Raw genomic sequence first — 27,066 nt, 5'->3', positions numbered from 1 at the left:
ATACCTATGTGCCATTTGGGACAAATCCTTTTCAAATCCCATAAGGACATAGAAAAACTTGAAAGAAAAAGTAGGCTTTAAAAAAGAATCAATGCACACGCTACCACATGGATGAACCTCGGGCACATTACGCTAAATGAAATAGGCCAGCCACAAAAAAACAAACACTGTGTGAGTCCCCTTATTTGAGATATCTGGAGTAGCCAGACTCACAGAAAGCAAATGGGAGGTTTACAGGGGTGGGGGTGGGGACGGGGGAGAAATGGGAAATTTAATAGGTAAAGAAACATTATGGGGACTGGTTACACAACGTGAATACACTTAACATTACTAACTGTAGATCAAAAAGTGGTTAAGATGGTAAATTTTGTTATGAATATTTTACCATAATTAAAAATAAAAAATTTAAAGGAAAAATGGATTATTTTTAACATAATGATACTGTCATTACTCTTTAAAAACAGAACATTTAAATATATACTAATAGACTGGTATTTGCAGGTTGATGGTTATTAATTCTACTACTGTATATGTTTGAAGTTGCCCTCAATGAAATAAAAAAGAACAAAATAACTCTTCAAAAAAGGGGGAACCAATAAGGAAACAATTTCCTAATCAAGAAAATAAGCTATCATAAAAATATTTCATTGTAGTTTGAACATGTAAAATGTAATATTTTATCTACAACTGATAAAGGTAGCACATCACTTAACTTCACTTGGAAACATGCTGCTGAAAACTAGATGCGGTTTACAGGGCTTGCATTAGGAAACTATATGGAGAAAATTATGTGAGCAGCCTAAAGTTTGCTTATGAAAACAACATATTTTTATTCAAGTAACCAAAAGTCAAAAAACAACAAAAAGGGAAGTTCTGCAACCTTTGTTTGTAACTATATAATCTTTCTGTAGAAAAATTATAAAGTGACAGTTTGAAAAGCAGCCCTACAATCAACTGGATCCTCAAATCAAGAGCAACTAAATGATGGAATCAGCTCACCCAAAAGAAATTGTCTTCCTGTAGAATATTTCAGCTGAGCCAAGTTCAAGAATATTATTCTCATTTCCAAAAACTGTCTTTCCTTATATTTAAAATCACCAAAGGTAAGATGTACAAGAGCTTGTTGAAGTAAAAAGAGAAATCACAAATACTCCAAGCATAATTACATGTGAAAATGAATGAGGACATTCTAGCTACAAATCTACACAACTAAATAAATAACCAATTATGCATATACTCCATGTACACAAAGCTCCATGAGGTAGCACTGAGTAAACACTGAGGCATTTTCACCAGTGGAACAGGCTCACTCAGCGCAGCAGTGGTTCCCACTCTATCATCACAGCACTTCCCCCTGGATTTGCATTTGTATATTATCTAACTCCTGGGATGCTGGTAACAAAAATAAAGAAAAAAGCCAAAAGGAGAATGAATTAAAAAGACTGCCTAAATTCCATCCTGAAACATACATGTGAAATATGAATAAACCTAGCTGAGTTTTTATAGTCACATGTTCTTTAAATTTATGCTAGTGTCTTCATCAGTACCTACACTGAATTTCCTATAATTAGCTTTTCCATTAAAATAGAAGAGGAAAACAACAAAGGAAAAAAGCTCTTATTTCTTAAATGTACAGTCTTAGAAAAGTGGTACTGTTTCTTTTTAAAAACAATTTTCTCTGCTAAAGAAACCTTACTGTTGTGGTCATCTGAAAATAGATTGTCACTTTGGCAAACAGATTAATTTGCCCTCATTTTAAATAATCAAAATGATAAACTATTATGGCCATATAATTTTTCAGAACTTATGCCACCATGGAGGTAAATGTGTGTAGAATATTTCTGATAAACCCAAATTAGATCACAACTGACGTATCTTAAAAAATATTTTCAAGTGCTCAAGAATATTAAAATTTGGGGGGAAAAAAATACAAGAGTTTCCTCCTGATATTCTTTAATTAGGATAAAAGTCTCAGAGTAAGCCCCGAGGACTGGTCAGCAATAAAGAAAAATTAGGTCAGTGTATATAGTAACTTCTGAAACTTTAGCTTAAAAGCCAAGAACATTCTGAGCCAAGTTAGAGCCTTCTTTGGGGCCAGCGCTTTTTGTTTAGTACTTTAATCTCTTAAGTTCTCAGCACAGTACAGTTCAGAAATGTTCATACACTTACTAACAGGAATAAGTAGTATGTCCAAAAATAAAATTCCCAAACATGATTCTTTCAATCATAGGTCTCTCTTTGGTAAGAAACAGATCGCCATTTACTTATACTTTCTCTTACCTGTAGAAGAGAGGGAGAATAAGTGATAATTAACCTAGTAAGGAATCCCTGTTTTTATGAATGTTAGGTTAGAGGGTAAAGGGTTTACACCATGTCCTTTATAAGAAGATCAGACAACAGAGCATTTCCACTTATATGTACTGTAACAGAAGATAATAACTGTCCATCACAGAGCCAGAACAGGGTATTTCCTGTAACTAGTAGGCCCTGCCTATGAACATTTTAGTCAAACTGCAGAAATTTTGCTATCTAATTAAGAGTGTTCTATAGATAGGAAACATGAATAACATGCTATTATAAAAATATGGTAGAATATCTCCCATGAAACATTCATTAAATCCATGGAGAATTAAACAGGCTAACTTTTTTTCCCCATTAAGTAAAATTGAAAATAACCTATCTAACAACCTTACTTGCAATTCAGGGAAAAAATCCAATGCCACCTAATACACACATTAACAAACTTCAGAGACTACATATTCTCAGCCAAAGCATCCCCACCATCCACCCAAAAGGAAGCTAGTCTTATCCACTGCGAGTAAACAATGTTCATTGTATCTGGATCCATATCGAAAGAACTGCTAAATCCTGCTGCAGTAGAAAAAAATGCTATAAATAAGCACCCAAAACTGACCTAACAATTTCTACTCACTCCTACTTCTCCAGGACATTTTTTAAGAGAGAGAGAAGGAAGTGTTCCCTGTAATTTGACTGGCAAAATCATTACCTGACTAATTTCAAAGCCTATACTAGATACCATCGAGTTACGGAATGCCCAGATCAGCAGCAGCTCAACATTATTTTTGCAAAGAAAGGTAATTATATAAAATTTCATTCTCCCAGGCAATAAATTGAGAAGAAAACCATGTAACTTTAAAAATTACTGTATTTGTAGGTTTTTAAATACCAGCACCAAATATTTGTGTTTATTCTGAGCAACATTTAGAAGTTGACATTTCCTAACAATACGGATAAATAAAAGAGTGAATAATAACAGAATAACCTCCAAATAATGCTGCATGTTGATAATCACTAAGTAAAATAATCTGATTGCTCATTCCTAAAGTTATTGTAAGTTTGTCCAGTTTGGAAATCGCATGCCTCACACTGCTCAGCTAATATACCTAACTCCCCCCAAAATGTGTAGAGCTTATTTTATTTTGTGACTAGGCAAAATTAAGTAAAACAACTTGAAAAGATATTTTTTTAAAAGCAAGCTAACACAAAACAACCTATTATTGGAATAGTTTTCTACACTCTTTTCTAAGGAGGAAAAAACTCATCAAACCACAGCATACAGTGCCTGAAGGAGAAATGAGCAGATTCAAAAAGAGCAGTGTCCTTCAAGTCTACACAGCCCTTTATTCCATTACATTTATAGCAATATTGTGATCAACATCGTACGATGTTTCTTATTTCTTCCTCAGACTGCAGCCATTTTTTCCCATTGCATAACAGATTTCAACTCTGCAAATGGTTTAAATCAACTTTCTGCACCTTGAATTTACAAACCACTGAATGCTAAGTTTCCTTAACTATTATATTTTTAAATTTTACTTAAAGCTAAAACTAAATCTAAAACAAAACAAAAACAAAACCACAAAACCCCCAAAGGTTCTTTAAACAGAACCTTGTAGAATACACTAACACAAGGGTTTGAAGATTGTCTACAAAGGGCTATCAAGGGACAACTATTAAGCAACAAATTCTATACCCAACTCTTGTTATAAAATTTCTTTCATAAATAAACTTCTTTCATGATAGATGAAATCAAAAGATGGAGATTTAATCTTCCCCTAATAAGTACTTGCTCAGGGCAGAGGTTGAGTATATTGAAATCATATTGCTTCTTTGAAAGAAGAAAAAATATTTTAGTTAGGCATTCCATTAACAAAAAACCATGCCACATTCACCTCATCTTTTGATCTCTGGGTACTATTATTACTCAAGAGAACCTACTGAAGAAACTGGTTGGCAAATCTACCAAATAGGAATCTCAGGTCCCCTAGTTTTTATAGTCATCTTAGTAAAATAAAACTTGAGCTGTTTGAACAATGGAGCTTGTAAAGTGCATTAGGTATAGAAACACAACGGAAGTGCTAAACTCAGTAAGACTTTAAGGGACTTGTTGTCACCAGTAGGGCAAAAAAACAACATTATGGTTTTCTATTCAGATTTTATTTGAAATCTAATCCAAACTGTCAAAGCTACAAAATGGGGGAAGACATCTGTATTTAGTTTTGCTAAGTCACAGCATCCTAAAACAAAATACTACTACTGCCAGCAGATCCATTGTACACATTTCTGATGAAATTCATCACCACAATAAAAATTTCATCTTGAAAACAGCCACAACGAAAGTAATTTACACAATATAAAACAATGACAGGTCTACAGATGCAGTTACTCATGAGTGTACACATGCGTTCACAGACAAATAAACAAAAACCCCAGGAATGCTCTTTCATTTTTTTTTTTTTTTTAAAAAAAACAGACCATTCAGGCACAAAACAAAATCGCATTTCCAATAAGTGACAGCATCTTAAAGTTTTATGTCAGTGTTTGTTTTTCTTTGACTTTTTATGAGACCTGTGTGGAGATCGGGACTGGGATCTGGATTTCTTCCCTGATTTTTTAGGGGATCTAGACCGTGATCGCCTAGACCTTTTAGGTGTCCTTGAACCAGATGGTGATCTGAGGAAACAAACAAAAACAATTTATCACAGTACTCCTGTGATTAAAACTGACTTGTTAGATTCTCTACAATGAGCTTTAACAACAAAAGTCAGCAAAATACAAGACTGTCAACTTCCCAGATTTATATTTTGCCTACTCTGTGTACATACATACATAATCTCTCTCACACATTTTGAAGTGATTCCTGAGCCTTACCATACTGCTATACTGAGTCAAAATCTCAAGGTAGGGATTGGGGACTTGCAGTTTTAACAAGTTCCCCAAGTTACTGATATACCCCCAAGAGTGAACCTCTAAATCCACAAGATAAAGTTCAAAATGGCACCTAATAACATTCACAAAAGTTTCAACATAAGACAGCTTTGCAGCCTATCTTCTTGAGGGAAAAGGCTCCAACTACTGCAGTATCATTCAAGGGAACCACTTAAGACAGCATAATTTTGTGAGTGCTGTTTGTGTTTATAACCAAAACAAATAAATGCATTTATATGTACATACACACATATACACATGTACTTTTCTATTTTATAAAGATTTTACTAAAAATGCTTACAATAATAAAGTTTTAGCTTTCAAGAAAATAGCACCAAATAAGACATTTCTGAACCACTTTTCTGGAACCACAAGGAAAAAGTATACACAAAATTATACACTGAAGAAATAGTATTTATTTTCATAAATCCTACTCAAGAACTTGCTATTAAGATTGCAAGAGGAATAGGAGGAGATGTATTTTTCTTTCGGCCTTGACAAAAATCAAAGAATATTCTCTAGAAACTAGAGAAGAACACAATGAAAAGTAAAGCAGCTACCGCTCTTTCATAGGAAACACTGGATATGATGTTGAAAGTTCTTCCTGGTCTTTACTTGTTGGAAGCCTTCTTGTGCTTTAGTCATGAGACTGGTATGGGGAGGTGGGAAGGCATAATTTAAAATGAAAGTGTCTCTCTTTGGTTTTCTGAAACCCTTTTAAAAATGGCTACCAACCAAATTATTTTCAAAAGCTGGTGGAATGAAAAGGAAATTGGTATTTGAAATATTGCAAAAAATGACTTGCATTTACCTTTTGGCCTTTTTGCTAACATCTCTAGGAGAATCTTTGTGAGATGACCTGGACCGTGAGCTCTCTTTATGAGATCTTTCTGAACGCTCTGATCGCTCCGATTTTGGTGATGGGGACTTCACTCGTCTACCACTGCTACTGCGAGATGGGCTAGGGGACGTACTGTGTCGCCTTTTCCTATGGAACAAAGCCCCCAAAACAGTCCATACATGAGCAAAGGATCAGGTATTCAATTTCCTTCTACTGAATTAGCTATTAACTCCTACCAGTTTACACTAGTTTTATTTCACTAGCCTTAGTGGTATTGTTTTCCAACAACATACAAAGCCCTTTATACCAAGAACCAATTAAGTCTTAGGGAGAGAATGATCAAGACAAAAAACTGAATTCAACTAAATTGGATTTTCTTTTGCTATAAGAGGGATTACTGAGACAATGGACAAAATTACATTAATGTCTCTAGTCAGGTAAGTTTTTTAATGCTAAACTTTTATTGTGGATTACATAAGAGAAAATGGGGCATCATGTCAGCAAGTTACTCTTAAATGTTTGGGGAAAGGAAGAAGAAAAAAAAGACAATAAGGCAAAAGTAGAAATATTTAACATTTGGGGAACATGGGTGGAGGATATCTGGAAATTCTTTACACTATTCTTGCAACTTTTCTGTAAATCTGAAATTATATCAAAATAATAATAAAAGAGTAATGGATTTACTATTTAACCAATAACTATGCTCTATCTAACTATTTGTAGAGTGACTAAGCCAGAGTTTTTTTTACTTGCATTCACTTGGTTTTTATTAGGAAAAAAAATTAGTTGTTAACAGAAGCAATCTTCTCTATTAAATCAGAGATTTAGGGACTATAAAAATAAAAAATAAAAACTGAAAACAAAGTGATTTTTATTGGAATGCAGACGAAGTGAGGAGTAAGTCCTCATAGTCTATGTACACAATCTACTTTCAAGATAGGACTGGGAGACTCAAGTTTACAGATAGCAAACTCAGCACAAAAGGAATGCTTACATTGGAGTCAACAAGAAAGATCTAGCAAGGTGTTTAGTAATTTAAGCCTTAGGTGTGATACCTAACGTGTTAAATGATTTCTTAGCTAAGGTACCCTATGAACCATGTAAAGGGATGATGTTCCAGTTAACTAAGCCAAGTGCCAACTAACTGTCACATTTCTCAGCTAATTGTGCCTCCTGTAGGTAGGAGCCAAATATGTTTATCATGAAAAAACACTTTTCTAGTTTGTTGGGAAGGTGATGAAAATATTACAAAATGGAACATCATTCTAAATCCTAAAACCAGTATAGGTGCTAAATGGGAAATGTCATACCTTTCTTTCCTTGTTGGAGTACACTCATCTTTTTCCTTCTTGTCTTTAGAGCGAGATTCCAATTTTTCTTTATCCTTCTTATCTCTTTCTCGTTCTCTTTCTAATTCTTTCTCTTTTTCCTGTTTAAAAAAAAAAAAAAAGAATATTTAATCACTAAAAAATACCAATCTGGGTTGATCTCATTTATGCAATAATATTTTCTCTTCTATTGTACTTAACTAATTTTAAATCACTACTGAATATATAATACCATTTTTTAAAATAACACCTACTCTTTCAGAAGAAGTCATTTCTTCTACTTATCTTGCATAATAACAGTGATACCAGAGACAGCTGCTAAATATTTACTGCTTGCCATAGGTCAGCCAGTTACTAAGCAACTTCCGATATACCATTTCATGTATTCCTTCAGAACACCCATAGGAATAGTACTTTTATCCTAGTTCTAGAGATGAAAATTGAGGCTCAGAAAGGTTAAGTACCACACCCATGGTCACACAGAATGAAGTCTGGATTAGAGCTCAAGCTCTAGATCTAATGCTCCTAACTTCTACATGTACAGTGCTGTCCCTCCCTCTACAAAGAAATTGGAAAAAAACTAATAATATGACCTTGCCATCTCAGACTACAATAAAATAGCAGTGCTACTAATTGTACATCAAGTTTATTCAATCAAAAGAGAGCTATCACCAAAGCAATAGGCTGAAAAGGAGAAATTAGTGAGAGACAAGTACCAACTGTACTGGAAATTTTAAATCCTACATTATGAAAGTAAAAACTGACTATGTGACCATACGAGTATATAAACCAGAAAAAAACTTATTTCCTTATCCTCAGGTGCTACAATTGACACTTCTCACTTGAAATTATAATTTCTGTTGATTATATAGTAAAAGGAGTGGCTACAGACAATAACCAGACAATAACCAGGTGACCAGAGCCAACTTAGATCTTTACTAAAAGGAATTTAATTTTCCTTTTACTAAAAGGAATTTTTGATTTGTATGCATCAATAAAGCTATCTCATAGCTGATAAAAAGCCTATACTAGATGTTGGCGACTGTTTCCTGTAAAGAGCCAGAGAGGAAGTATTTTCTGCTTCGCTGGCCATCCGGTCACTGTCAAAAGTATTCATCTCTTTCAGTGGAGATTGGCTGTGATCCCTAAGTTTATTTACAAAAATAAGGTTATGGCTACAGTGTGCTAACCCCTCATAGACACCTTCAAGAAACAGAGCCTCCTCTCCAACTGCAATCTGGAATGCAAGAAGACTAAAATGGTAATTCATGTAGTACTACCACCAGGATCAGTGGGCATCCTGAAGTATAGTCTTCCATAAAGATCAAACATTTGCCACCATTTCCAAAGGGCTGCATGTGGTACAAGATACATAGCATCTTTTTACAAATCTCATTTACCTTTATTCAAAATATATCATATACGGTACAAATTTAAACTGATGCTGAGGGAAATTAACTTCCTCTGGTGATGTGTAGATGTATTTTCCTCATTGAAAATTTACAGAAATCAAACTGTAGTTAAAATACCTAAAATACTGTACACATTTTAATTCAACAATAAAATGTAATAGTAGCTATTATCTAACTCACAATCCTGCAAAATTGGGACTATCAGCCCAGTTTCACAGAGAAAAAGCAGGCTTTACAAGTGCACAACCGAGTGGTCCAAGGAATCCACAGGTCAGTGCAGAGCCAAAGGAGCTTCACCATACTGATGCTCCCAAACACCAGTCCCACACCATTAGCAGCTTTGCAGTAACTGTCATCTCCGTTCTAGCTTTTTCCTACTTCTCTTTCTATATAATCTATTTTATAATAACAGTCAAGATATAACTGTCACAATAAAATTCCTGGGTTCTCCCAACAATTGTCACATGGGCCTCCTTGTTCTAAAACTGTACACCTATATATTTTTTAATGTACAAGAATATCAGGTCCCCCAAAAGTTTAGAGTTCACTGATAAAGGAGGCTACCACTTGCCGTCCCTCCTTGAAAACAATGGAAAGGAGTCCTAAATGAACTTTCTCCACCCTGACTCCATCTTTCGGTCTCCATGCCACTTCTCATGGTTGCTGGTGTCTCACTCTCTCAAATTCTTTTCCTACAGGGTCTTCCAGTTTTGAAAGCATATTCTTAGCAGGATTTTCCTGTTTACAGGTAGTATCTACAATAAAACAATATGCTATGGCCCTAACACTTCCAGGTTAAAATAATTATAAAACATCAAATTTCAAATGTTCCTAATTGTCTATCAGTATCCAGTATTTACACATCCAAGGATGTAATTTGAAATATATTTTCCTTAATACATCAACATACCAATACTCTAGGCAGTCAAACAAGGTAAGTTTGTAAAACACATGTTACTGATATTTAGTTCTTACTCGTTGAAGAAGTTTATCTCTGTAGTGTTCTACTTGTTCCTGAAAGCTCTGGCCTGGTTTCTTAGGTCTTTTTCCAGATTCCAATTCATCCTGAAACTTCATAACTTTGAGCTGTGAAGTAAGAGATAAATTTTTTCAATACTATAGCTTCTCCAGTACTGCTTTGCTCCGTTTTTAAAAAAAAACACCATATGATCTCACTTATATGTTGGACTCTAATGAACAAAATAAACTAACAAACAAGAAAGCAGCAGAGGCATGGATACCTGGAACAGACAGCTGTCAGAATGGATGAAAGAAGGTGAAGTGATTAAGCAAAAATATATATGCATAACCCACAGATACACACAATGGTGTGGTAATGGCCTACAGGAAAGGGGGTTTGGGATAGGTGAAGGTGGACAAAGTGTGTAAAATGGGGATGGAAAGAGACTTTGCGTGGGGCAATGGGCACATGACTGCAGTATGCAGATGATGTTTTATGGAGTTGTATACTGGAAACTTGTACCCCAATAAATTCAATTTAAAAACGTCTTTTTTGCCCTAGCTGGTGTGGATCAGTGGACTGAGCGTGGCCTGTGAATCAAAGGGTCACTGGTTTGATTCCCAGTGTAGAGCATATGCCTGGGGTGCAGGCCAGGTCCCCAGCAGGGGACACGTGTGATGCAACCACACACTGATGGTTTTCTCCCTGTTTCTCCCTCCCATCCCCTCTCTAAAAATAAATAAATAAAATCTTTTTAAAAAAAGTCTTATTTGAAAAAGTGTGTAAAAAGAAAAAACATAAATACAGCAAGGTAGCAACTGGTAAGTACTCGGTCAAAATATCACATCAACATAAAACTCCCTTATGTGAAAGCCACTTACTTGTCAGGCAAGCCCAACTCTGCAGAATTCAAGTGATTAGGCATGGACCCACATGCTCTCTGCACAGTCATGCAACATGACTCAAAAACTGTGGCTGTGGTTCATGCCCTTAAGAACTTATTATCTCAACACAATGATAATAAATTTGGTATCCGGTTACCCAAAGATCTACATTTTAAAATTAGAATTTGATTCACAGTACAAATCCCAAAAAGGTAAGTTGTAAGAGGCAGGCACTATACGAGCAAGAGAAACAATCACAAAGTATATAGCAAAGAAAGGAGAAGCCAGGCTGTCAAAGAGCACAAAGTATGAAAATATGTATAAATAAGGGGTGTGTGCAAACACACACATCACAAAAATACAGAGTATGAAAATAACGTTAAAAAAAACCATTCAAATTAACAAAAAAGCTAAATTACAATTTCTTCTCTTTACACGAATAAAGAATGAAAACATTTGAAAATATCAGTCTGTTTCAACATTTTTAATTATCAAAATATCACTTCAATTATCAGGAAAATATATCTTTAGTGAACTCAGTCTTTGTTTCTACTCCAATAGTTCCATCAGGTCAGTAGGGCAGAGTTCAGTACCGATGGAGGAGTTCTGAGACTTACACATTCTATAAAGAGTGTCAGGAAAAATGAATCAACTTAACTGTGAAATCCCTCCTCTAAACTAATAATTGATACCATATGATTATGGGTAAAATTAAAACAAAATGCTTTCTCTGTTAACTTTTTGACTTGGTGATATCTGAGAAACGGCTGGACAAGAACTTGTACCAGCCCAATAGTGAATAGGTAGAGAAGTAGAAATAAGGTAACCAATGTGGTAGATATTATCAATGAGTAAGAGGACAAGCACGGACACGGACTAGGTATGCAAAATAAAAAAAAAAAAAAGCTGTTAAATGAATGGACAGAGTATTAAAACTCACTAATGTGCACATCTGAGATTCTGTACTGACTACTACACTACTGCTAACATTTACTGGGGCTGTTTCATCACCTTGGGGCAAGGCACAGGGAGGTTCCCATTATAAAACCCTTCTCACTCCTACCTGTCTGAATATCCTTGGTAACAAACAGAGGCATTAGAAAAGGGGGAGGGGTGAGGGATGGAGAGAGGAAAAAAGTTTGCTGGAGACAGTCTGGACTCTCCCGTAAGGTTTTCTCCTCATTATTGTTAAGCCCCACTTAATGTCTACTATCTCCCCATCACTACTAAATAGTATATACACTTAAAATTAGCCTACTATAATAAAATGTGCACATAATTTGAACATGCTAGAAAATGTCTTATTTCCTTAGTTATATATTATGTACACTCAAAATTTAATGGATCTCATAATGCCAGATATAATCTATTCAGAGGATCTCCTATGTGCCACGCACTGGAGATACAATGATAAGCCGAAAATAGACACAGTCCTTTTCCCTCATGGATATCACAGCCTAGTGGGGAATACAGACATTAAACAAGCAAGCAAGCGAGCAATTAAAAAAAACTACAAAACATGATACAGACATCGTAATACATGTAAAATCACAACAGAGATACACAAGGAGAAGAAAATCTGTAAGAGTAAGAAACGGGATACAGGAAGAGAAGGGATGCTTGCACAAAGAGGCCGGAGGGAAGTCAGTTGTTACAGTGGTTTCTAGGCAGAGAGGGAACAGGATGTACCAAGGTGTGATGCCAAGAGGAAGCCTAGTCCAGTAGAAAAAGAGACAGGTCAGTGCAGTTTAAATGTCATTGAAATACTAACCTCGATTTCACGAAGTTTAGCTCGTTTTTCCTCACTCATTTCAGAATACTTAGAGAACTTGGACTCAGTCATTTCTTCTTTGATTGGATTAGAGTACAAATGATGTTCTTCAGACTTGGAACTTTGAGTATCTTCTTCATCTTCACTTTCTTCTTCTTGACTTTGGAAATAAGCATAATACATTGCATGTTAAGGCACCAAAAAAAAAGTTGTATTGTACAGTCTGGCTTAAACTGCTTTAGAGGTTAAATAACATTAACAAAACATAAGAGAACAATTCATCACCAAAACGTTTTTTACAAAATATCTGATCAGGCAACACAGACAATTTTATGAAACTCTTATGTTTCCTCCACAGAAAAATTTTGGGCTTCAGCATAATCATTCCTTTAAAAATTCTGCTTATGTTAATGTTATGTGTGCCTTTCATTCTGCAACAAGCTTTCCTTGCAAGAGTTAAATAAAATCACAGTTCAGAGTGATTTCATTCAGTTTAATGTTTAAAAAAGCCAAGTGTTTACTCTTCCTTCAGCAGAACCTATAAGCTAGAATACACGAATTCGAGGGACACAGAGTTTCTATGAAACAGTGCAGCATGCAAAGACCTTGTTTGATTAGCACAGAACCCTAGGAAATCAAAGGATAAATTTTAAATATTGGCACACACTAATGGTTATGAAAGTTGTGCTGGTTCTATGTCAGATAAAAAGAAAATGATAAAGTGACTACCATGGGTAGGGATACAAAGAAGAACTAGAAACAATCTGGTGGAAACAGACAAGCAGGAAGCTGGTCATCATTGTTAGAATAAGATTTACAAAATGTTCTTTAAGCACAGACCAAATGAAGAGGCTTAAAAGGGAAGGGGCTGTGTGTCCTAGAACTGGCCTTTGTGTGTGCATATGTTAAATCTGGGCAAAACAAGTCATCTGAGTACAAACAAGCTCAGAATGTTTATGTATATAAACAAAATTCCTAATAAACAATATTGTAATTATTAATATTACTGGCTTAGCCTAGTAAATATGCCCTTTCTCTTTAGTATTTGAGCCCGACAAGCTCTTATATGTTGGTATTTGGGTATTAAATACATTCTACATATGGAGTCCTTTTAGTATATAAACAAAACTCAAAACTATCCACAATAACATAAAGACAATATAACCAAATTCCTTCCAAAAAAAAAAAAATCAATTATTTTAGTGTCTGATAATAAGACTCTCACACTGAGCAAAATTTAAGAAAGGCAGATAAAAACAAAGTAATGACAATTTAGAATCAGAAATGACATGATATTAAGACTAGCTTTTTAATTTCTCATCCAAAGGTCCTTTCCAGAACATAACTAAAATGCTTTATCAATTTAATACTCTCAGAGCCTACAAACCATTAGAATCACATATAGGTGCAACTCAATACAATATTTAGGTAAAGAAAAAAAGTCAAAACCAACTATTAAAAAAAATTATTTTTGGAAATAAACCTTTCAATATTTCTAATTAATTTGTCAGAAACTTCCTAAATGCATTTTTAAGTTAACTTTTACAACACTTCCTTGTTTTATGGTGCATAAAATTTTTACAAGCATTTTCGGATGCTTTTAAATGATTATATTGTGTGTGTATGCACGTAAAAGGCAGATGTTTACTGAAGGGTTACTCGGGAAGGGGTCAATCAATAAGGACGTAACACAGTTAATTAAACTGTGGTATCTATGTAATGGAAATACTTAAATTCCAGTGTTATTCATCTGAATGTTTGCTTTTGAACACAGATGACGACAGAGCAGGTAAGTATGTAGAGTGATATGAAATAATACCTATGACACTAGAATGACAAATACAAGTCACAGAAATAGTATGTACAGTACTGTATAATTTGTTTAAAACAGATGTGCCCGTTTTTATATATAAGAGAAAGGATCTAGATGACCAGACATTAAACATTAACCATATTATTAAAACTTCGTATGAGCTATACTACACTTCAATAATTTAAAATACATAATATTTTATAACTGCTATTTTAATTTTTCAAGGCCCAAGCAATGTGTTCTAACTGGTTTTGACTTTAGCTCTTATGGTACCAATTCTGGGTTCAGATCTTATTACATCTTCATCTCGGTATTCTTTAAAGAAATGGAAACTCAAGACTCTAAACATATACAGAATTCATTACAATTTAAGCTATATTATATTTGGGACTTTTCTCCAAAATACTCGTGGTGCTACATATTTTTTAAATCACATTTCTACCACAATACGAAAATTACTAGTTGTAAAAAGCAGTTCCTTAATAAAAAGGCATTTTGGATTCAGCCACTAGAGAGCAGTAGTGAGACATAGGAAAATTTCAAGATTCACTAAGTTGTATGTGAAAAACTATTTTTTCTTCGCTTTGTACTTCCATAAAATTATTTTTATGATTTATTTAGAGCTCCTAGAAAAATCAAATATATAAATTATATTTTCAGTGATCCATGCTTTACTGTATGAATCTATAATTATTCTACTCTCAACACAAATGCATTCACATTCCAAACACTAACACAAATATGAAATTTATGAAAAAAGCCCTGGCTCCTGTGGCTCAGTGGATTGAGCGCTGGCCTGCGAACCAAAGGGTTGCCAGTTCAATCCCCAGTCCGGGCACATGCCTGGGTTCCACACCCGGTTCCCAGTGGGAGGTATATGAGAGGCAACCACACATTGATGCTTCTCTCCCTCTCTCTCTCCCCCTTCCCCTCTGTCTAAAAATAAATTTAAAAAATCCTTTTTTAAAAATCGCAAAAATTTTTTAAAAAATTTATGAAAACAATAGCTTTAAGAACAAAACCAATTGAACAATATTTTAGCTCTGCAATAGCCTGTCAACCCTTACTTTCCCTTAAATGAAATAATCATTTTATGAGTATACATACTCATTCTCAAAGCAGTGACTCCACAATGGTGAGATGCTTATTAATGGGATTATAGATATAAAAAAGGTTAATAAAACCACTGTTTTAAAGCAAACTGAACTGTTCCCAATTCCTATACTCCTCAACAGCCTCAGATAGCTATTTCCATCAGCAAACCACATCTGTATTTTGTAAATATTCTGTCATAACCATTGCTGACTTGCTCTAATCACACCAAGGTTTATGGGAATTACTGTCGCTAACTTTTCCTCATTTATCAAACTATGTTTCCACAAATATTGATCAATGACACTTCCTTAACAATTTAAATGCTACTAATATTCATTTACTGAATCCATACAAATGCCCAAATTCTGCTGGGACACAAAGGTCCCTTTGTTCACTCTTCCATTTGAGAGCCATAAAAGAACAAAGATTCAAAAAAAACGGGAAACTTCTGCTTTGTGCTCTTGATGCCATCTCTTTTCCCATTTAAAAACATTAACATCCTTTGCAACGATTTATAAAGGTGTCAAGTACTACCTAAGAACTACTAATATAAACTTGCAGGAGAATTTGGGAGCAATGATTCCTATAATTACATTTAGTGTTATATGCAAGAAACAATTTTTGGGTGATTAACAAAAAGCAAAATTCAAAATTATAATTTCTTTATTCATTAAGGGAAAAATATTCATTTTAATCTTAGTTCTTTTGAGGTTTTTACATTTAAATCACAGAATGGTCACAATGCAGTATGTGTTTTTCCAGCAATGTACAATCCAGAAGAAAAGAAGCACAATCTTGCCATTCACATTTTAATAATCACTTTCTCTGAAGCCAAAACAAAGATTTAAAATAAATGCAGGTGACCGTTTAGTAACTACAAAGTGAGAATGTAATACTTAAACTCAAAAGCAAAGTGTAACCAGATGTAGCAAGACCAGAAACCTAAAGCTCTTTATTCACTGGGAAAACAATGAAAACCTAAAAATGATCCTCTTAAGTTTTTTTTACTGAGGTTTTCCTCTTCACTATTATTTCAAGTACTTTTTAATGAAAAAGGGAGCACATATGCAATAAGAAGCTAAGTATATTCAAAACTTAGATTCTTACTTTTGATTTTCTTCTTCTTCTGATTCTTCATGCTGGTCAAATAACTCCCATTTAGAAGTTGTTACAGCTGAATGGAAGGGAAAAAAAGATGTAATTCCATAAGGTAAATTAGCATTTTTGCAGAAGCATAGTAGAAACCCAGCTTTAGAACTGAAATTTTATATTACAGAGGTTATCTACCTTTATCCATTCTTTCTGAATGGCCATTTCTATGCTAAATCTATTTCTTTCCTCTTCAAACATACACTATAACTTTATTCAAATTCACGAAGTGACAAATAATGTTACCCTTATTTCTGTGCTAGAAGATTAAGATTTATTTCATTAGGACCTGCAAATATTAACAATTTCAGACTATAAACCACTAGGATACATGTCCAAGCAAGCATGAAAGGCAGGTCTAATAAGCACTATGGGAGGGGTCAAAGCTTGGTTTCTCTGAAACTGACCTCTAAGTAAATTTCCAAATAGTCTCCTATCTACACTTTCTACTGACATGCCTTAACTTGAAAGGTCTTTAGTGATTTCTCTAATTACTCTCAAAGCATAAAAACTAAAAGATCTAAGGAAATTATAACAGCAACCACAATGAAAACTTAGCCACTAGACATAAAATATGGTTAACACTGGGTCCTAAGGTTGAAACTTTTGTAAGACACAAAAGGAAAACACACACAAAATACACAAGCATACCCCAATGATTAATTTTAAGTACTGAGTTTTCTAAAGCTCAGTATTTGTTTGTACTCACCCTGTGCTTCCAATTCAGATTCATCTACAGCTTCCCATTTTGAAGGGGCAACTTTAAATATAGGTTCATTCTTCTTTGAGTCTTCAGTCGCATCCACTATTGAGGAAAGATAAGCCATTAATCCTCACTTTTAGGGAATGAACTAAATTGAAGACTTTATAAGTATTTACTGTATCAGCAATTTTCAACCAGTGTGTTGTAAGAATTTTTAGAACATACAATACCTGACTACTTAGTGAGGGGGGCCCACTTCGTTTCCCTCAGATTATAAAATAAAAAAATGACAACAGCCAACAAAGAACAGCTGTCCAGTGTGAATGAATCAAAACTATACCTACTTTTTGGTCAGATCAGAAAAAATATACTTTGGTGTGCCCCAGAATTTTGGTAATTAGTTTATGTGTGCCATGAGATGAAAAGGTTGAAAACTGCTGCACTATACTATTAAAAGTAAAATAAGGCCACACATGAACCAATAGTTCTAGGGCCAAAACAAGGATTACAACTAATCTAATTCTCTGCTTCAGAAATCCAATTTTTAAATAGCATATAAATCAACTCAGACACATAGGTTGTTATTATTTCAATCAAATGGAGAAGGAACTAAAAGAATCTTTACTACCTTTACGTAATTACTGTTGAAACCATGTATTTCAGATACTGTTCAGTATCTTAATATAATTCAAATGTAATGATGATTGTGTTTAATTCTTATTTCCAAAACTTATTTTAGGAAGCTAGAAAAACTGAACCTATTAGTGAGGAAGACTAATAATAAAAACTGAACTGATTAAACCAGTCACCTGGGATTATGAATACAACTGAGCACAAAATTTGCCTATAGTTTCCTTACAATTAATACAAAAAGAGAAATTTGTTCATATAAAAGGCTAACTGTTCCAACAAAGAAATGTGACCAGAAAGAAAACCTTTTTCTTGACACAGTTAATTGTATTACTGGATATATGAATTTTGAAAAGGCAGAAATAAAAAACAGAAAAAAGTTAATGACTGACACCCTAATTTGGTATTATAATCTTTCTCCCTATTAGTTTGTGTAGAAATTCAAGTTTTGGAGTCAAACTCATTAGATAGATTTAATTAGTCTGAAATCTGAACTCACAAGGTACTCCATCAAGATCATCATCAAAATTCTTTATAGGGACTCCATCAAGATCATCAATGGGAGTAGCATCAATAGGAATTCCATCCACATCTTCTAAAGGTGCACCATCAAGCTCTTCCTCAATAGGGGCACCATCAAGGTCATCTGGTACATCCTGTAGAAACACACATATTACAGTATTGTAACATTTTCTTTAACTTGCTGAAGTCATATTGCTAAAGATTAATCTGCAATCCAGTACGAACCAACCAACAGGATACCCACATTCCCAGGTCCAATGTGATAACATAATATTTTATCTCCAGTCTGACAAAGAAGCAGCAGTCATTTGTGCCTTATTTATCAAGTATTTACCAACTGCTTACTGATGCCAGGCACTACGTGAGGCATAAGGATACAATGATGAGTAAAAATACGTTTGGTCCCTTGGTCCCTTCTGTCATAGAAGCTTACAATTTGGAGGTAAAGGGGAGCCAGGCAAACAAATAATCATAGCAGTATACATATGACTGCAATTAGGATGACTGCTGTAACAAGGCGAATACTACTGATATCATAGGATACCACACTATTAAGAGTATATAATACATAGGTATATATAAACAAGTAGATTTCACCTATAGAGGTTCGAGAAGGCTATGAAGTTATGCTTAAACTGAGGCCCGAAGGATCTCAAGTAAAGAAAAGGTGTTCCAGAAAGAGGGGGAAACATGTACAAAGGTCTATGGTAGGAGGAAACATTGTACATCTAAGAAACTGAAACAAGGACCATGTGGTTGGAACAGGGAGGCCCATTAGGAGAATACTGTAAGAATGAAAGTAAAAATATGATGGCTGGGTTAGAAATATAGAAATAAAGATGGAGAATTCAAGAGGTGAGGAGGTAAAAAACACAAAATGGTGATGAACAGAATCTGCTATCATTGTGGTACATCACTTCATGTATATATTTATTATATAGGTATCTTTAACAAAGTGAAATCGTGCTATATAAATTGCTCTATTACTTGTTTTTTTCTATTAAAATACTATGAATCTTTTCATGTCATCAAATAAAAAACTAGTCACCAATTTTCACATAAGGACACAAAACAGAATTCCTGTTACATGTAATTTCAACTCCTGGATTCTAGCAATTACAGTAACAAAACCCACCACTTAGTGGTGAAGAGTAAGTATTTTCACAAAGAAATGCTATACCTTTAACATCACACCTCCACAGCATCCCCAGAAACAAATTTTAAAATAGTAAGACAAGGCCCTGACCAGGTAACTCGGTCAGAACATTGTTCTGGTAACGCCAAGTTTGCGGATTCAATCCCCAGTCAGGGCACATACAAGAATAAACCAATGAATATGCATAAAAGTAGAATAACAAGTCTATCTTTTTCTCTCTATCCCCCTTCCTCCCTCTCTCTCTCTCAAATCAATACATAAAAATCTTTCAAATCAATACATAAAAATAAATTAATTAATCAGACAAATACACTGAGTGCCTACCTCTGTTTCCTTTTCTTCAATAATATTTACAAGTCCTAAGAAAATATTTTGTAATTTGATCAAAAATGGTTCTGGATAAATTGCCCAGTCTTCCCATGCTCTGAAGCATGTCATTACCCGTTGCTAAATGAATAGGAAAAAGACAATAAATTATTATTTAGGACAATATGTCTCAAACTTCATCATATGAGAATGAACATCACAATTTGCTAAATTTTTCTTTAAACCAACATTTTTAAAATTTAAAGATAATAACTATCATTGCCATGTTTTTAAAGAAATCAACGTCACCTTTTAATTTAAAAAAAAAACTCAAAATAAGTATAATGAAAAAGAAACAATTACTATTTACTCTTGATAACCTAAGACCAACATATATACTAGTGGTGCACACACACTAGCTTAAAAATGTATAAAAGCTGGATATCAAAGTAGGCAAGTTTTGACCCAAATTCCTTTATGATCTAATGAAGTACTTCCTAATTCTGGCTAACACTTTTTTCTCTCCCATTCCTAAGCTTCTCTATATAAACTCTACTTATGATCAACATTTAAGGTCAAAACAATTTTAAGTGGAGTTGTTTGTTTGAATCCCCTAAATGATCAGGTCACTGTGCATCTTCACAAGCTAAAAAATTTCCTTACAAAAATTTTCTTCGCATGACAGTGTATCCACTCAATTATGAGATTTTTTTGTTTGGCTTTTCTTAACATTGGTTTGCAGCTTAAGGTTATTAAAAAAAAAAAAAATAATGCATATACTTTATAAACCTGAATAACTAAAATGTATGTTCCTAATCCAGCCAAATTACATAAGTCATGGACTGCTTAACAACAGGGATACATTCTGAGAAATTCATCATTAGGCAATAACCACTGTGCAAACATCAAGACAGTGCACATACATACACCTGGATGGTACAGCTACTGCACCCCTAGGCTCTATGGTGCAGCCTCCTGCTCCTGGGCTGCAAGCCTGTACAGCATGTTACTGCACAAAACACAAGATTAAACCAAGCACAAGAGAAAATGATATTCAAGAGACTTATGAGGCTGCTGCCAGGCACTACAACATACTATTTTACAGCAAATATTTTTTTAAATAAAAAGAATACGCTTTAAAATAATGATAAAAGTACAGTAAATATATAAACGAGTAAGTCATTTCTTATCAAGTATTATGGAATATACATAATTGTATGTATATACCATACTTTTATATGACTGACAGCAAAGTAGGTTGGTTTACACTAGCATCATTACAAACATGTGAAAATGCATTGCATTATGACGTTATGATGGCTACAATGTCACTAGGCTAGGAATTTTTCAGCTCCATTATCTTAAGGAACCATCGCCACCGCTACGTGCTTCATTACTATATGCCATTATAAAACAAGTGAACTTCTGAATGTGTTTTGTGAAAAGAGAAGACATTCTATTTAAATAAAATACTTCAAACTAAAAAAAAACACTCAACAAAAGAACACTAGGTTATTTTTAAATTTCAGGTGTTTTTTGATAATGAAGGTAACATTGGAGTAAATTTTAGAATAATTTCTGAAACACCTAAGTTATATTTATACTTGTTGTATGTACTTTCCTAGACCTCCAATGTGCTTCCCAGCCCGCAGCCCCTATATGCAAAAATAATAAAACGGTAAACATACCTTAAAGTTTTCAGATTGTAAATGGCCTTGAATAGTACGATAGGTAGCATTGAGGTCTGAAAATATCTGACACAACTTTGTTTCAAAACTGAAATTGAAATAATATATTCTTTACAATAGAATTTGTTTAAAAATCCTTATCTACTTCAGCATGCTAGTCAAACCCCTCCTGGACTTAATAAAAATTACAAATAAAGTAAGTAATCTTTTTTAAAAAAAATCAAGAACTAAAAAATTCTGAAACTGTAATTGAACTGCTTTAACTCAGATAATTCTGAATTTTTCTCCTGTAAAATCCCCAGAAGGGTCTTAAGTAGTAGTTCCCTGGATTAATAAGAAACTTACATCTAAGGACACTCTTAGCCATTTAGTCTGATCTCTTTTTGTTTTACAAAGAACGAAAAAAAAAGATAAGTGACTTTTCCAAGGCAAAAAAACTAATCACAGAGCTAAAATTAGTATCTGCACCTCCAAATGACCTTTCAGAGTCAACTACTAGAGAAAAACTTCTTTAATCAATAAAATAAACATCAAAAAGGAACTCTTGGGAACTACAGAAGGGTTATATATTAATTACAGTAGAGCAACATAGTTTCCTATTGTGTGGGGACCCATTAACAATGAACTGCAACAATGCAATGATGATCAGAAGAAAACATATATTCTCTTCCTTTATGTCTGCTATTATTTACAGTTTCAGTTTATCATACAAGTGGCTAGTTATTCAGTAAAAGCACAGTTACTGCTAATTTAAAGTGGTTTAGCTCAATGAACTCAGTCCAATTTTTTTAGAAAATCCTACGACTACAAAGAAATTCAAATTAACCCTTATTATTGGAGTGTTAACAAAACAATCCTCTCTTCTGAACTCCTTACCCTTAAATAATTTCAGGAATACCACTTTACAATATTATACTTACAATTTTCTGTAATATGAAGCATTGGCAACTTTTGCTGAAGAGTTGTACAAAACATCAGAAACCAAATATAATCTGGCAATCTAGAATTCCAAAAGATAACATAAAACTGATTAAAAATAAAATCCATGAGTAAACAATGTATCTAGAAAAAAATTTACATACTGATTTTTTTGGAATCAGTGTCACAGGCTAATTTTATTTATAATTTAATAATCAAGACTGATTAGAATACTTGTAGGAAATTCAGTATCAACACAACCATGGTTGCAGGGATAAAATTTGTCACTCATTTACATCTCAACCCGTTGATAACTTGTGTGTTGATTAACATAACAAGACTGTATAGGAAAGATTTCTTCAGTCAAGTTCTTCATGTAAAAAGGAAACCAATCTCAATCCAAAAAGTCAACTATTATTTCCCTTTTACTTAATTAAATGTTCTATAAAGAAAAATCATTCCCATACCTTTTTGGGAAGGGGTGTCTTTAAGATAGACAATGACTCAGTAATGCAATCCACTATTTCTTCAGCAGCTTCAGCATTATTCAGACAAAACACCATGGCATCTCCAATATCATTCTTCCTTGGAGTTAAGCCCCGCAGGATTTCTTCTAATTTGTCCCTCTGTCTAAATACAAATTTTGTAAACTTGTAAATATTTTTAAATATAAATTTCAAATGTCGTCATAGTGTCTGCTCATAAACTAATTTCTCTAAAACCCCAACAGTGAAATAATTCTGATGATTAAATTGTGTTAAAACTGATTTGTAGTAAGTCCCCCAAACAGGTTACATTTGTTGAAGAACTTATATGAGGAAGAATAATTTTCCTAGATCTTGGCCTTCTCCCTCCTTTCTCCTCCAGAGTGGCTGTGACTGCCTGGTACCTCCAGCCCATCTAATGAGCCAGGGTCCTAGGTAGGCAAACTTCCGTGTACACTTCAGATGCACAACCTTGAGGGCAGCAGGAACCACCATTCACTTTTTCATGGCACAGGGTGAAGGGGTCCCATCACACACCTTGAGGAGGCCAGAGATGCCTGGCCTCACTCAGCCTTGTGGGGTAGCATGCCTTTCAGTCTGCCAAAAGGTACGGCTAGCAGCTGGGAAGTGGCAGGATCGCGGGATGGGTTGTTGTTCATCTGCTTGCAGCGGATGGCCAGGTACTTCAACTTGTTTCTACAGAAACTGCCAGAAATGCTGATGCCCTGACAACATACAACCATCACCTTCTGGCTCAGCAGTACCTGCACAATGGCCACTAGACACCCAGGAGATGGCCCGGGCCATCAAGCACTAGAACCTGCCTCTCTGCCATCATCAGCAGTCACTTGGGAAAAGATGTTTCTGCTTCTTAAATTAGGTGAACTGCACTATACCAGGGCTGACTGAGTCCTAATAACTTCACATCCATGGTGGCCACAAATGGCAAACTATGGAGAGGCTTTAAACAGTCAACCATCTGACCTCACTGAGCCATACAATAGGTTTTCCTCTTTAGGTTGCATTCAGAGAGACAAGAATTCTAAGACTCTTGAGATAATTTCTGTAAGAATCTGAAGTATTCCACTGCCAGAGAATCACTGCTTAAAAGAGTATCACTAATTTTATCAGTAGGAAGAGGTCAAGGTCCATAGAGCAGACATTTATACTTGCTAAGAGGTTTAAAATCACAAAGCATACGATGAGGTGCTACCATTTTAAACACATGTAAAAAAATTTATTTAAGGTTAACATCTTAGTAAGACCATTAATCAAAGCAACCATTAAATCAACTTTTCCGTATATGTAACAGAAAAGGGAAAAAATCTTACTCTTCCTTAAGTGCTCCCTTTTTACTAGGCTCCTCTACAAAAGCTTCTGTTTCTTGTTCTTCTGACATCCCATGCAGGTATGGATTTAATGGTGGTGGCCTCCAAAAAGATCCGTTTTTGAACATACGAAAATCTTCTGTCCGCCACTTAGTTGGAGAATCTCCCTAATAAATACCCAGAATGTTATCAGAAAGCTCCAATATCTCAGTCAAAATTAACAAAGTAATTGATTCTACTTGCCTGCAGAATAGAGTAAAGCTTCCACCTATAGTAAACATGGGCTGGTGTCTGGTTTTCAAATAAGAATCTAAAATAAAACAAATGAAACATCATATTCTTTAACAAAGAACTGTATTCAGGTAAATATAAACAAATGAGAAATATTATTTGCCTACTTAGTTCTAAATAAAACCAAAAGCAAAGACTGCTGAAGAGAAATCCTTACTCATGCCATGTGCTATCTATGCCACCCCTCACCCCAGCCTCAAACTGCCTTCGTGACTAGGAAAGGTATGTATGTATCTTGCTGAGTCTCACCATTTTATTGAACACTCATGTGTCAGATACTGTGTCTGACAAGAGATATTCCCAAGGTATAATTTCAAAGAGTGGTTTTTAAACTACTTAAGAGTGTTAAATGAATGTCTTAGATAGCATATCTATTCAGAAGAAATCAATTTCCTATAAATCTTATTTGTTCTTCTGTATCTCACTTAAGACTCTTTCACTGAAAAGCATAATGAAATGTATTTTCCTCCTACAGAATGCTAAAAACAATACTATTTAATTAACTAAGTCAAGATGAGATGGAAAACTGACCAAAGATGATTCTAGTCCAATTACTAAAATTGCCTTCTCAGCCCACTGCAAAATAACCTGAAACTTTTAGAACTTTACTCTTGGAAATATTTGTAGTTCCAAAAATGAAGCAGTAAGTATTTTTAAAACTCATATCTGATGTTAAATGAAATGTGGCACATCCATGCAATGAAATGTTAGACTTAAAAGTAGTAAAATTTTGACAAATGCTACAACATGGATGACCCTTGAAGACATTATGCTAAGCGAAATAAGTCAGTCACAAAAGTACAAATACTATGTAATTCCGACTTATATGCGGCACCTAATCAAATTCAAAGGACAGAGTAGAATGGTGATTGCCAGGAGCTGGAGGACCAAGAGAATGGGCAGTTGTTGGTTAAGCAGGACAACGTTTCAGTTACAGGAGATGGAAAAAGTTCTGGAAAAGGACAGTGGTGACGGCTACACAACAATGTGAACATACGTAAAGCCACTGAACTGTACACATAAAAATGGTAAATTTTATACAAGTATTTTATCACATTAAAAAAAAATGCACACCTGAACATGGGATTGTTGATTTCTCTGTTCATAATCATAGCTTCAAACATTGGCCCTTCACGTACAACAAATTCTATCATTCGATGTATCAGGGCGAGCAAATTCCTACAACAACAACACAGTTAAAGAAAATGGATTCAGACCTACCACTATACAAAACTACACTTGACCTAAGTTACTACATTGTGCAGAAAAAAATTATTCTGCTGACTAATAGAGAATTTTATACCAAAAAGTAACCTGGAGCATTTGTTAATGCCTTGTGCATTACGAGGGAGTGGGACAGCGGGGACGGGGAGTGGGAGGGGGAGGAAAGGTGAAGGGAGGGTGGAAAATCACAACAGCGTCATAGTAATAAAGATTTAATTTTCTAAATGCCACTTAATTTCATTTTCCAAATGCAAAACATTAAATTATGAATCACAACTAATTAGAAAGCTGCAAGTATGTATCAGTAACTTAGAGCTTACATGTTAACACAGCCATCTAAAAATGTATACACTATCTCAGTTTTAAAACATTACTAAACCAAGCACCTTTGTGGTGGTATTGAAATGTTATACACATGACTATCATTTATAAAAAAATGCAAAACCATTTAACAAATATAAGGCCTGACCTAATAAAAAATCCATCCAACTCCTGTGATTTTCTGGTACACATATAGCAGATGGAGTTTTCATTAAATCTGACCTTTAATGAGGCAACATCCCTTTGGACCACAATTCAAACTTGTAACATCACACAATCCGTGACGTGTATAATTCTATTTGTGTATTATGAATCTATGCAGCAATTATATTGCCACAACCTTAAATACATGGAGTACTCTTTCCAAAATATCCCAAAATAAGGGACATGGTGGGATACCCTTCACATTTTTCATAACAATTACTTTTCTGTATTTAAGCCAAAAATAAACATGTAACTTTTTAATACATTTTTTATGAGTTAGGCTCATAGAAAATCTTTATTTTTAAAATCTGAAGCTGGGTCCTAAAACCTTATGATACCTTATTAGACTCCAAACAGAATTTTAGAAATTGATTATGATGTCAGGCAAAATAACTCAACTTATTGTAAGCTGTTTTTTATTTTTCATTTCACCAGTACCCCAGCATAGAGTTGGCAAATAGTAATTGGGAAAAGCAAAAGGATATTGGCTCTTGTACAAGGCACACACTAAATTACACCTTTAGCATTCTCAGATCAAATCAAGAAATTAAGTTTATGTAACTGCTAGAATATAAATATATAGTTATAGAATAAGACAGATTTTTTTGGCTCTAGAATGCCTGCTTCAGAGTACATGAACAGTGAAATAGTTTATCTCATCATGATTATAATTATTTTCTCACAGTTTTCAAACAAACCTACTTAAAGTGGACACTAAAATCTCTACAAAGAGGGAAAAAAAAGAATTTTTTGACTACCTAAAGGGTCCTAAAGAGGTAAAAAAAATTCTATGAAGGTTTAAATCTT

The 27,066-nt window shown here is 34.4% G+C and overlaps 1 protein-coding gene across 3 annotated transcripts in view; it reads right to left on the bottom strand.

Moving 5' to 3' along the window:
- Positions 1–301: 301 nt before the first annotated feature.
- Positions 302–27,066, bottom strand: part of U2SURP (U2 snRNP associated SURP domain containing) — a 49,118-nt gene continuing 22,353 nt past the window's right edge. For all 3 annotated transcript variants that reach the window (XM_054585157.1, XM_054585158.1, XM_054585159.1), the window contains 15 exons: positions 25,585–25,689; positions 24,463–24,529; positions 24,223–24,386; positions 22,874–23,036; positions 22,409–22,488; positions 21,489–21,576; positions 19,819–19,941; positions 18,316–18,472; positions 17,193–17,288; positions 16,442–16,508; positions 12,427–12,586; positions 9,786–9,896; positions 7,381–7,499; positions 6,041–6,217; positions 302–4,974 (listed from right to left, as the gene is read on the bottom strand). In XM_054585157.1, coding sequence (XP_054441132.1) covers positions 4,836–4,974; positions 6,041–6,217; positions 7,381–7,499; positions 9,786–9,896; positions 12,427–12,586; positions 16,442–16,508; positions 17,193–17,288; positions 18,316–18,472; positions 19,819–19,941; positions 21,489–21,576; positions 22,409–22,488; positions 22,874–23,036; positions 24,223–24,386; positions 24,463–24,529; positions 25,585–25,689 — 1,816 coding nt within the window. In that variant the 3' untranslated portion in view covers positions 302–4,835. The remainder of the gene's footprint in view (positions 4,975–6,040; positions 6,218–7,380; positions 7,500–9,785; positions 9,897–12,426; positions 12,587–16,441; positions 16,509–17,192; positions 17,289–18,315; positions 18,473–19,818; positions 19,942–21,488; positions 21,577–22,408; positions 22,489–22,873; positions 23,037–24,222; positions 24,387–24,462; positions 24,530–25,584; positions 25,690–27,066) is intronic.

This window comes from Pteronotus mesoamericanus, unplaced genomic scaffold, assembly GCF_021234165.1.
Source record: "Pteronotus mesoamericanus isolate MK-2021 breed Mesoamerican mustached bat unplaced genomic scaffold, CSHL_Meso_final contig_82, whole genome shotgun sequence".
NCBI lineage: Eukaryota > Metazoa > Chordata > Mammalia > Chiroptera > Mormoopidae > Pteronotus > Pteronotus mesoamericanus.
Note: the sequence above shows the minus strand (reverse complement) of the source record. Positions and strands in the feature narration are given on the sequence as shown.